The sequence below is a fragment of the Silene latifolia genome, chromosome X (genome assembly GCF_048544455.1).
Source record: "Silene latifolia isolate original U9 population chromosome X, ASM4854445v1, whole genome shotgun sequence".
NCBI classification, from domain to species: domain Eukaryota; kingdom Viridiplantae; phylum Streptophyta; class Magnoliopsida; order Caryophyllales; family Caryophyllaceae; genus Silene; species Silene latifolia.
The window spans coordinates 7,587,720-7,600,506 of NC_133537.1; the positions used below are offsets into that span (position 1 = coordinate 7,587,720).

General features: G+C 38.4%; 1 protein-coding gene across 4 annotated transcripts; it reads right to left on the minus strand.

Moving 5' to 3' along the window:
• Nucleotides 1-40: 40 nt before the first annotated feature.
• LOC141622682 (1-phosphatidylinositol-3-phosphate 5-kinase FAB1B) lies at nucleotides 41-11,887 on the minus strand. Of its 4 annotated transcripts, none has more exons than XM_074438687.1 (12): nucleotides 11,519-11,887; nucleotides 9,960-10,839; nucleotides 8,770-9,519; nucleotides 8,505-8,658; nucleotides 7,002-7,346; nucleotides 4,759-5,607; nucleotides 4,160-4,491; nucleotides 3,642-3,765; nucleotides 3,401-3,565; nucleotides 1,166-2,659; nucleotides 756-1,022; nucleotides 41-559 (listed from the first exon to the last, which is right to left on the minus strand). In XM_074438687.1, the coding sequence occupies exons 2-12, from the start codon at nucleotides 10,562-10,564 to the stop codon at nucleotides 239-241; spliced, it is 5,406 nt and encodes a 1,801-aa protein (XP_074294788.1). In that variant the 5' UTR covers nucleotides 10,565-10,839; nucleotides 11,519-11,887; the 3' UTR covers nucleotides 41-238. The 4 variants fall into 4 exon arrangements, with proteins under 4 accessions (XP_074294788.1, XP_074294786.1, XP_074294789.1 ...); XM_074438685.1 differs by having other exon boundaries at nucleotides 9,960-10,917; nucleotides 11,519-11,858; XM_074438688.1 differs by having other exon boundaries at nucleotides 8,770-9,510; nucleotides 9,960-10,917; nucleotides 11,519-11,676.
• Nucleotides 11,888-12,787: the final 900 nt, after the last annotated feature.

Genomic DNA, 12,787 nt, shown 5'->3' on the forward strand with positions numbered 1-12,787 from the left:
AAGAGTTGGGGTAGACAGTAAAAAAAAATATACACCCCTTGATTGAAACTCTCAAGGCTTCAATTTGGCTGAATCTTGGTAAATACTAATAGCTAAAAATAATTAAATATAGCTCATCTATTTCCAATATAACTACAAATGAAGTTCACTACACAAAAGAATGGGATATAATGGAAAATTTGGGCAAAGAATAATAATAACTATGATGGGGTAAATTTCGGCCCCGGCTACATATATATTATACTCCAATACTTTGAGCAGTTTCGTCACATATGTTTGTTTGTGATTGGCTTGGTATGATGGTCGGTGGCGACCATTGATCGGGGACCATGAGAAAATAGGTAGTCATGGCCTTCCGGAATCTTTTCTTATATTGCTTTGGTGAAATTACGGTTGGAGACACGTTTTTCGGTCCACCAAGGATGCCGGAAGCCTTGACCCAGGTTTCGAGATGTTTGTCCCAGGTATATTGTCTCATGAAATCAATGATTCCGAGAACTAGTTCATGCTTCTCTTCATCAACACCGACAAGCAAAGAATAGTCCATGACATCTACTGACTGAAATGAATCACCAGTGTTTGAAGCACAGTAATTAGAAGATTAATACATGTGGTTTGTATTTCTGAGCAATATAGAAAATGGATACACATTGAGTATTGGTACCGAATCTTATATCAATTGTAGCCGGAAAAAAAAGACTCCGAGAGTTTTGATGAATGCTGAAATTGATAGAGTTGAGAGTTAAGGAACTTACGGCAAGGAAAGAAGTATCGTTCCAAACAGCCCGTTCCAATAAGCGCTTTGCCTTGTTTCCGACAAAGATTGGAGATGTGGGCATTGCTTCAATCAGGTTTTGATCTAAAAGAACCTTATTAGCCCCGCTAGAGTCCGGATTATATCTTGATCTTGAAGATCCCTTTAGATCGTAAAGCCTAGTGACATTCCTTTTAAACAAAAGATTTTCCATAACCAACACATCCATCTTTGTTTCTTTTCCTCCTTTGGAATTCTTTGTCGTAACCTGACAGTACACACCCATCAAAAGAAAAATTACACAGAAAAAAGAAATGTGATAGTGGATGTTCATCAATTTCACAATTATATGGCACTAAAATTATGCAGCGTAAATTTAGATGAAAAAATAATGAATCCAGCAAGAAATACCTGATAGATACCCAGGACTTTGGCTAGACAGGTTGGGCTCTTTGTGCTTATCGCCTCCATCAAGTACTTAAAGTACTCGGGAGCAAATTTAATAAATGATTCAAGCTCAGTCTTTGTAACCTGCTTGATGATAAACCTGTCATCTAATGTTTTTGCGAAGAAGACGTTACTTTTACCACCCTGTGCCCCCCACTTCTTACATCGACTCAACGACCTAACAAAGTCCTGTTCCGATGGACAGCAAATCTTCCTCAAGGAATCAAAGTGCTTGGCATAGTAGCAAGTAACGGTATACTTCACTTTATCAAGAGGACCATTATCAGTAAAAGAAACTCTTATATGCGATGATTTCGTGGATGATTGTGAATCTGACATAAAGGAACGGGGCCCTGACGATAAGACACTCTCATCGATTGAAAGACTTCTACATGCTTCGGACATTGACTCGTCAAATGAGAGAAAATGGTGAAAGCTTGCTGATTCATGTAATGGCAGTGAAAAAGCAGACTCAATGGCTTCTCTTGGTCTATCACCGTCCTCAAAAAACTGAACATGATAATCTTGTGAGATCAATGCATACGATATTATGCTAGTGGGCTCGTCGTCATGAATCGGAATAACTGTTTCATTTAAACCTTCAGGGAGAAGCCACTTGGCCCCACCTTGGAGCTCCAACTCCCTAACAGAGGACAAATACATGGGTTTGTAGCCACTAAAAGTATCAAGCTTTTCTTCGGTTCCAAGGAAGTTCTTATTCAGGGACCGATAGAAATTGACAAAGGGCATGCCCAACCAGCTTATGGCGTCTTCTGTGCTATCAGAGCCTTTTGAATTTACAGATGGTATTGGTGATGGCGATAGGGGTAGCTTGACACTATCTATAGCCCGCTCATCAACCCGACTCTCCAGGGCCAACCTTTCGGACACTGCAGCCAATGAAGAATCAACTGAAATCGAGCCCGTCAACAGAAAGCTGTTATCTTTTGATATAACAGCCCCAGGTTGACTATTACCTGTCCATGCAGCATCGAGGGTATCTGTCAAATGGATGAACTGGCTATCAGATACCGCCCTTCGCACAGTAGAACCATATTCCAACGGGTCGGGTAGTTCAGAAACCTTAGTGCAAGAAGAGAGGTTACTTTGGTCTCCAATGCCGTGACTAATGTCAGGACTTACACCTCGTATTTGATGAGTCACTTTTGACTCCTCTTCATGCTCAGAGCTTCGGAAGGATTTCAAGTCCACAGCTAGAGATTCATCACAAGTAACAGCATTGTTTTTTCTGAGAACGTTTGTTCCGGGTACATCACCACTAGAAATGGGTTTCTCTTCAGAGCATGCCACAGAGCCAGTCACCTCGCCTTGGACATTGTTGTCATCCAAAGTAGCAGCATGAACTAGGCGATGGTCCCACATGTAAGATTGGAAGAGGAGCTGCCTCCTTACCCGATTGATATCCAGAATATCTGTGGCTGATTTTTTTAGCAATTCCTGAGAGATGGAAATAATAGTTGATTATTGATGGTCAAAACTGGAGAAAAGGCAACTGACTCCATATTCCATGAGAAATTGGCTTAAGAAACAACACAGCTTCCCCGCCGAAATTAACATAGCGTTGCGTTCCAGCATGCCATAGATACATGAACACACATTTTGATACGGGATACATGCATTCAACTAGTGGCAAATACAAACCAAAATTTTTATTGTAATATAAGATCATTTTCATTTACAACAGAGCCAGAGACTATTTCTTTAACGATACTGTAATGAAATAGAGCAGAATGGCTCACTAAACAAATTACGCTTCATTTTGTTGTAAGTAGTCATATTTGTTCAATTCTCAAAAGTTATATTTAAGGTCATCAGGAAAAATCTTTTACAGTGAACAGAAGGGTAAGGCTGTTACATTCAACCCCCTCCTACCAAAACCCCCACCCGACCCAATCCCGCTATTTGGGAGAGCCGTCAAGGCATTGACGTAATGTTGTTGTTTCCTTATAACATAAGTACAAATAAGAAACATGAAGAAATTCTATCAGCACAAAAAAAGTGAAACTTGGACGGATATTTAGTTAGGAGCAGGATGAAATTTGATGTCACAAAGCTACTCTCATCAAATGTAATTAAGTACTCCGTACTGAATTTGGACAGATCAAAGCATTCAACAAAAAATGCATCCAAATGGATGCAAAATATGCGGATGATGCTGATTAAACTTTGGCATCGCACCTTATATTCAGCGACTTCATTATCTAGAACTCTTTTCAGTTCTACAATGTGGTGTCTTGATTCAGAGGATGTCATACCAGCATGTGATCCACCATATTTTTTCTGAGAAATTTGTTTGATGGCATTACCCACCTCAGAAAATAGAGCATCTGCCCGTTTAACAACCTGCCACATTAAATACTTTCAGTGCTCCTACAAATTGTAAAATATTGGCAAAAAACTATTAAAAGAAATTCTGAACCTCATCGGCTTCTTTCTGAATCCAATCTTGAATCTCGTAGCTAAAGTCAACTTTTGCAGGTGGAAGATAAACTGAATAAACATCAATTGATGCATAACGAAAGCAAGCCACCATTTTCCCGCACCTGTAGAGCGATAAATATTAGATGGACAACATAGCACAAAAACATGTGAAAGCCTTAACTTTGGACAATTGATTATCATAACGAATAGCACCAAGTATAGTAGTGCCAATAGTAAGAAGTGTCTCACCAATGAGCTTACTGAGTATGATAAATGCTGCATCGAACAGCTCATTATCATTTTGATGAATTATAATCCCTCCATTCCAATCAATTCTATACACTTGATTAACTCATATATATTCTACAAATGTATAGAAATGATTGAAATGGAGGAAGTATAAGATAGATTAGTATTCAGGTTATCATTGGATATCTACATGTGAGCAGGTGAAGGAAACAAAAGGCTTGCATAAAGCAAAACCATTGTAGAGATATACATACGTCAAAGACATACCCATAGAACCGAAGACAATCCCTATGTAGAGAATGACCACAACTAGCAACCCTGCTTGCGGCTGCATGATTTGAAAAGCTAAGCTCCAAAAACTTGCCAAATGATAAACCCCAAGCAGCATCGGACATTACAACCCTTCGAGTTGCTGGGGGGAAACCATTAGTTCTGGGGCAACGTAAACACCTGTGCCACATCCATATCTTTCCTTCTCTTTCACCAGGCAAAAAAATCTCCAGTATTTTCTTCACTGAGATCGTGAGTGTGCCTTGGCGGTGAGTATAACATTGGACATGCGCCTCAGATGGCAACTCACAGGAACGGCATCTGTAGCCCTGTCAGAAACAGAACACCCTTGTTGTAAAATGCAGAACATTTACTCCCTCAGTGATCCCTCTGTAGCCAATAATTTACGTTTGCTTTAAATCGTTTTTCATGTAAGCACAAGTAAGTGGGCTAGGGAGTCCCGCAATAACATAACATGGCAAAAAAGAAATAGTAAACTATTGGTTGTGATGGACCAAAATGAAATATTTAAACTATTGGCTCAGCCAGTAATCATTACGAACATTCACATGAATATGCAACGCTTCAGCGTTTACCTGGTCAAATAAATGGTCTTGAAGGAATCTCCCTAAGGGCTTATCAAAACTTCCATAGTATTTAATCCTAAAGAGATGGGATCTCTCGCACACCGTCCCTTTCCACACACATCGAGAAGATAATGAAACTAGGATGCTCTGACTGTCAGAAGGGGATGGAAGGAACTCCTCTTTTGAGGGCCCAGACTCATCTTGAATCAGAATTTTATCATCTTGTCGCTCTGAATAATCTGTTTTAGAGAGATCAGCATCACGGGCATTCTCAGAAAGATGTTCATTTTCCCTAGACTGGAATGGTTCAGAATAATCTCCTTTAGACTGATCGTGATCAGTGACTGCAGAAGCATCTATATTCATACTTTCTTCCATATACTTTTCGCTGTATACTCCCGATACAAAAGAAACATCATCACCGATAGGTTCTGAGCCACACCCACTGCCTGGATGTTTAAAGGTGAAACTGGTTGCAAGGCTGGAGCTAAAGGAGGGCCTTGCTTCTTGAAGAATGGCATCCACAGGTAATGACAGTGTTTTTACCAAATCCGTTTTTTGCTTATCAGAGCCTGTTGTTGAAGCAGTCATTAAGGAGACAGGATCTCGGAAGTCTTGTTGTTTACCATCAGTAGGAACTGATAAACCAGGTATCATTGAAATGGATCGGTCAATAGTTACAGACTTATTTGGAAGAGCTACTGTTATTGATTCGTTAAATAGATGCTCTGGCAAGGAGGCTCCTTCATCTGCAAGAAAAGATGTCTCCAACGCCAAGTGATAAGCTGCAAAAATTCCATATTGGACTACATGCTTCACTTTCTTCAGTTCATCCCCATTCGCACCTCTAAGTAAAATCTAAAACAAAACATAAAAAGTGAGTTAATAATAAAAAAATAAAAAATAAAAACTCCAATTCTTTTCAATAAGATAAATGGAGCAAGAGCAGTGGGAAATGGTAGTCATTAAAATTTATCCACATGGTTGCAGCGAGCCTTCCCAGACCAATAATAGCCGGCACCTTCCAAGATCTAAAATTGACTTTTCACCGTCTACAGACTGTAGAAATAAAAGCCCTACTGAGTATAATACTGTACAACATTGACTTGGCTTGATATATCACAAGTACGGTCAGCCAAGACTACAGTTTGTGAGTTGCAATGGTAATACAGTCACAGTCACAGTAAAGCCAGTAGAACCTAGAATAAGCAGAGACTACTTTTAGTAGTTGTATCTTGATAATTTAGTCCGAGTTTTATCAGAATCTTGAGGATAATAAGCACTTTGATAGCAAACATTTTCAAATACTGGCTATCAAAACCGACTTGCTTCATGATCCTGAACTCTTTGGAGTATGTGTTGCAATCATTTCAAGATGTGATCCATTGTTTTCTACTTTCTGGTTGGTCATTGAAAGCCTTGATATTTATAAAAGTCTCAGATGAGTTCTTACATTTAATCATTCAGTATTGATGTCAGTGTTAAATGAGGTCCTATATATTGTGGTATTGGTCGCGATCGCAAATCACAATCACGCACTATGATGCAATGGTGCAATCAAGTGTCATGGTTTATCACAAGTTCACAACTTGTTACTGTAAGTCGTGTTAGCTGCATCGGTCTAGTATCAGCAACATTCGTCTAAAACCAGATTATCAATCAAATATCGGCTAAAAAACTGGCGATAGAAGGCAGCCTCTTTATACAATGCCTACGGAGGTGACAATACTAACAAATACAAGTACAAATCTTTGAAAGAGGACATAAATTGATATCCACACTGCTAATCAATGCTGCAGTCAAATTTTGTGAAACTAAGAAGCAGTCCTATAAGTATTTCCTAACAATGTATGTGGAAAGATACGTTCTCAGTTGTTGTAGAACCCGACTAAGAATGACAATAAACCAATTAGAAGACTGTTATACTTAAGCGAGCAAAACATTGGTCACGCAAAGAGGAGTTAAGAAGAGTAGATCAGATATTTGAGGATTAAGCTTGGCCACTTTGTTAAAACATCCGTGAAAAGTCAGATTTTGCTGTTCGCAGTTGAATGAGCCTGAGCCCTGAGATCATTCATCAATCTATATATACACATACCCAACTGCAGCTCTAGTTTTCATCAATAAAACTAGGCTTCTGTCTTTCTCAGAGGAAGTGTCTATCCAGAATCAAAATTTCTAACTTTGATTTCATGAGACACGATGACAGGAAAAAAATAAAAAACCATAAAATCATAGTTCGGGCGACTTACGGTACAACCGAGCGGCTTCGGACAATCTTCAAAATACATCAATGTCTTGGTCAACTTTTTGCCATCTTGACCAGCAGATCCATGGCCCTCGAAACATTTCTCCACATGAAAATGGTCACAATAGCCCATCTTTTGTGCCGAGAGGTGGTCGATAGAGGGAACTATTTGAGCTCCTGTACAACGAGCTATGCGCTCAAGAAGAGGTCTCTTGATGTTGAGGACAAGAGATATGTCCTTTGCAAGAATGTACTCTTGCGCATATCGGGAAACCGACTTCTCCACTAAGAGGAGATTAGGGCGGTGAGCATCTATCTTTGCCACTGCCATCTTTAAATGATCCATTTCCTGTTTAAAAGGGTAAGCTCAACATTATAGGATCACTAAGAGTATATCAAAATTTTCAAGAAACCATTATTTTGCCTCCGAGTCCTCCGTCCAAGCCAATAGTGTATTTTTTCTTTTGGGTCAGTTTCTTATGAAAACACATGCAAGTGGGCTATATGCAGGGGCGGATCCAGGAATTCCGTCTACCTAGGGCTAAATTTTAACATCATAGAAATTGATAAAAAAAAATCTCGATATTAGTATATATAAGGATTTTTAAGTTGATATTTTTTAAAACATTGTATGGATATTAAATTTACGTGCCATTTTAGCAGTTTTTGAGTAAAATATGAAAATTAGTTAGCCAACAAATGTTTGGGATATGGAAAGTACGGAGTACAATTTAACATAACAGAGGGAATATTCTATAATGTTTTTCATCCCATATCTTATTCGTTAGTCGTAAAATGGTTGATACGGAGTAATTGATTGATTGGAAAGAGAAATGGAGAGGCCATTTCCATTGAGTGGCCCAGATCGCATCTTGAAATTATCAAACGGTTCTAAATTTATGGGTGAAAATAAAGAAATGATGAGGTTTAGTGAAAAAAATATTATTTAAACGATTTAAGAGAGAAAATGGATCCAAATCCAAGAATAGCTACAACAAAATATGAACAAATAAATCAAAAGAGCATAACTTTGTAAAGAAATAGATACAAAATAACTAATGCTCAGACAGTCCGCATCATTCATGGTGGAAAAATAAACCTAAAAAAGGTGAATCTTGAGTTGCACAGTTAGCGCATCACTCTAGATATTAAAAACATTCCCCATTGAGATTCGAACACGGGTAAGCTCTGTGAAAACCAAGTCTAAGACCAGTGAACTACAAGCCAAGATCTGAGTATCTACTACTTCAAATTATATATATCGTTTTCCCAGAAACTACTCGGGCTTTAGCCCGAGTAGCCTAGCCTTGGATCCGCCCCTGGCTATATGGAATCTCACCCTCATTCTCCACCAGATAAAACATGTATAAAAACACAACGTAAACTATTGGGCAAGACAAACCAAAATGGAACATGAGATTGCAAACTATTGGCTGGGATCAAGGGATGGGACAGATACAGCCAATTTAGAGGACTGTAATAAAATAAAATAAAGGTGACCAAGTACCTGTTGTAAGAGAGTATCAAAACTTGACAAAAGATTAGAAACCCGCTGATATTCCAGGGCTCCGCTAAGGATCATAACACGAGGTTTCTCTATTCTTGTTGTCATTCGTCTATGAGCCACATTTTTCTTGCACACTATTCCTTTGATAACCACACTAACACAAACAATACCAAAGTTTCAGGAAAGGTAACAATTCTAGAAATGAGAGCAAAACTTTCTAAAGATTCTGATCACAATACAAATACACTCATGAGTCATGACTCACCTCTCTGAACGACACCCACTGGCTAGGCACTTGACCTTGACATAGCCACCAGGATCCATACCTCCGCCTCTGCTTGTGTCAGGCTTCAGAAGTGTAGCAGCCTCCCAAGAAAGAGCAGTAATAATTTCTAACCAACTCTCTCTAACATCATCATCACTAACTGGAATGTTCTCAACCTGCAAAAGTTGAGAAACCAGGGCCCTAAAATGGCCATCAACAATGTTCTTCACAACCTTCTTCTGCTCGTCACCAGACCGGTCTTTACCATGATCGCTACTGCTACCAAAACTGCTAGAGGAGCGTAACTGGCCCCAACCTCCTGCTGCATCACCATCTTCATCATCGTCAAACAACCCACTTTCTCTGTCATCCTCTTCATTTTCGGGTTCCGGTGGAAGCCATAGAAGTCCATTGTTCTCAAAATCAACGGGCTCAATATTAACGTCTTCTGCAGCACAATAAGATGAAGGTGCTTCAGATTCGTCATCAGCGTTGTGAACATCTGTCGTTTCAACCTGTTGGAGTGCATCATTCTGGGCATCATAGTTGTCCTGGAAACCATAACTGCTCAAGCCTTTTGCATCAGCACTTTCCATATCAGGAACAAAATTATGTGACTCAAAGTTACTTTGCATGCCATTGAATTCAACAGGGTCATAGTAGTCATTAGCTTGAGAGCTACTTTTAGCTTTGGAATCTGATTGATATACACTATAGGCTTCATCATCATCGTCGTCACTCCTGACATTGCTGAATACATCCATAATATCAGTGAAATAAAAAATACATATGTCCGTAACATGAATAGAATTATGGTAGTTTCACACAGCTCAGGATAAGCTAACATGCAGGTCATCATACAGGAAACGGAAAAAGGATAGTAAGTTCTCAAGGGACTGTGTCATACTCCATACTAACAATAATCTGAGTGAGACCAAGTTTCCAACCATGTTATATAACCCCTACCCCTATGGCCCTATTACCATTACCGCACCAACAAAGACAAAAAGAAGTCACTATCATTATAAGGGTCGGTTCAGTCTCATGATACATCAGACAGTCTCAAAAACGAATTTTTGTTAAGGAAAAGGTAAGCATCAAACAATTCCAAGCAAAGGCATGTGAATTACAAACAGAAACTCCAATAAAATATTGAAAAATAGCTTAACCCGAAAGGAGAAGAGATGAACCTGTTTGTGCCTGACCCGTATTGATTTACAGAGGAGTCATCAGCATATGTAACCAAAATATTGCTCTTTCCTGGTCCTTCCCCACCCTGAACATCCATAGAAGGATCCATCACTGCCGACTCATACGGACTAATGGAAAGATTCTCAGAGATTTGTTCACATAGACCAAACGACATTGAACAAATAGTAATAGTGCTACCATAAGCAGTGCAACTGGATTTTGAACTGGCAATGCTAGCCTCTGAGGGAGACCGACAAATACCATCAGTTGTACTATCTCCAACACGAGCTACACCTTGTTGCCATTGCTTAAAGCAGAAGTTGCAAACCCGAACCTTCTCCCATTCATCCCGTAAGTAACTCGAGTTATCAGTATTTGCTGGGACCCAATTGGCTGTACATTTTCCACAAAAGATCCGACCACAAAGTCGACAATGGTGTCTACGGTTGAATAAAGTAAACTGAGCATCACAATCATAGCATACCCTACAACTATCATCTGGCATCCAAAAATCCCTTGACACATTCGCAGATTCTGACCGCCATGGCATCCATGTTTTCAGAATGCCAAATAAATCGAAACTCTTATTATTTGCTTGGTCCATCAAATAACAATCCTCCTTCCCCACTCATTGTGCACTGTTCATTTGGCTGCACAATAACCTTAAGGTAACCTCACACCAAAATGCAAGCCCTTAAGGTAGGGGGGGTGGAGGAGTAACCCTAATTCCCTCGAAAAATTCCTAAACCTTAACAACAATAAATCCGATAAAGAATCTAACTTTCACAAATACGAGTCACACTTCCCGCATCAGAAAGGGCTGCTATCATCCTACAATTACACTCCACTAGCTTACTCCTTCATTCTTTTCCCCACAGCCTACAATTACAATGACAAGACAAATTCAAAACCCGAAATCCGAATCACTCAAATTAAACCAACTGAAACTTCAATCTCCTGCAATATCAGTGAGAACCCAAAACATAAAAAAAACTGATCAAAGATTATCAGATTTTTGAAAAAGACAATCACTCAAACTCAATTCACTAGTAAACTAAATTAACAATTAAACTTAAAATGATGATCACTCAAACTAATACAATGAATAAAACACCCTAATTCACAAAAATATGAACTTTATATATAACAAACGAATTTAAAAAAAAAAAATCAAAAAACACGGTTTCTTGTAACAAACCAGGAAAATCCAACCTGTCATCAGAAATAAATAAAAGTTGGATAAAAATCAAAATTTTATCCAAAACAATCACTTAACAAAATTGAACAAATCAAAATTCTATAAAACTAAAATTGGGTATTCCTACTTTCTACAATTTAATCAAATTAACATCACCCACCAACATATACAGACATAAAATTTTGGACCCACATTGAAATTAAAATTCAAAAATGTACTCTTTCCGTCTTCATCTATAATCGAAGGTAAACAAATGATCAGAACGGAGGCGGTATCTAGATTCTAAACATTAAAATTACAAAACCCAAATCATATCATATCATATAATAATCAAAATCATATAAATATAAATTTCCATACCTTGAGATTTATATAATTTAATTTAAGTAACCCAACCATGCATGATCAACCCACGTAATAATAATATGAAATTTATAAACTTTTTAATAAAAATGTATGAATTTTAAAGAATTAAGTAAAGGGTAACAGAAAAAGGGAGAAAAAATTGATAAGCAAGTGTGAATCTGCGAATTTTATCTCCTTCATTACGTGATTTTGGGGTGATTTTGGGCTTCTTGTGATAATTCATGGAATTTTGTTAATTAATATTTGTTTATTTAATTAATTTTAATTATTTTCCCCCTCATTTTAAGCGTATGTATTGTGTGTATAATAAGCTTCCTCACAAGTATAAATTGGTATTTTTGGACCTAAAAAAAATTACTCCGTATTAAAAATTGGTATGCTTTTTTTCCTTTTCATATTTTTAATTTTCAAGATCGTGTAATTAGGCTTTTTAAATTTTAAATTTTTTTTTTTAACGAGGAATCCGCAACGGCTACTTTTGGTGCGCTTTGGGTAAATCCTCGGGTATACGCAATAGCTGCAAACTATGTATATTGAGTAAGCCACCCGAGAGTGACGGACTCGAAATTTAGAAGACATGAACTCAGACCATAAATATTTCACAAGATTGCTCTTGATGAGGCTTGAAGTTGAACCTGGATCTTCTGTAAATTTCACCCAAATTTTAACCACTAGACTCCACCCTTACGGACTTCATTTTTATAATTCGTGAAGCTTGGATAAAATTCGCTCAATTCGATGGTCACATATTTGATTAATTTTATTTGGATTATTTCATGGGAATAATCCATCCTATGGGTGCCCTGCAAATAACACTTCATCCTTTCAGTAATTCCAATTAAATCCATCCTATCTCCTTTTCTTCACCGAACAAACTTGCCCAATTTTTTTACCTGTTATATGAGGTCACCACTCACCTCCCCCTTCTCGTTATAACCAACCTTCTTCCTTCTTCCCCATTTCCAGATTATCATTCACCACCATCACAACTCCCATTCGCCCATCACCACCACTCAACAACCTCCAAAATCACCACTGTTAAAAACACCACCTCACCACCACACCTCCGCTGAACTCCGACAACTCTTCAAAACTAGCGATGATCCGACATCAAGGATTATGATATTGACGAGTAAGGGAAGAGAGGGCGTTGGTAGTGATGGTGTCGACGAGTTGCCGGAGAGCAGAGAGCAGTGCCACCTTCGACCTGGAGTTCTTATCAGCGTCGTCACTTCTCCTCTAATTCTAAACCCACTTTCAAAC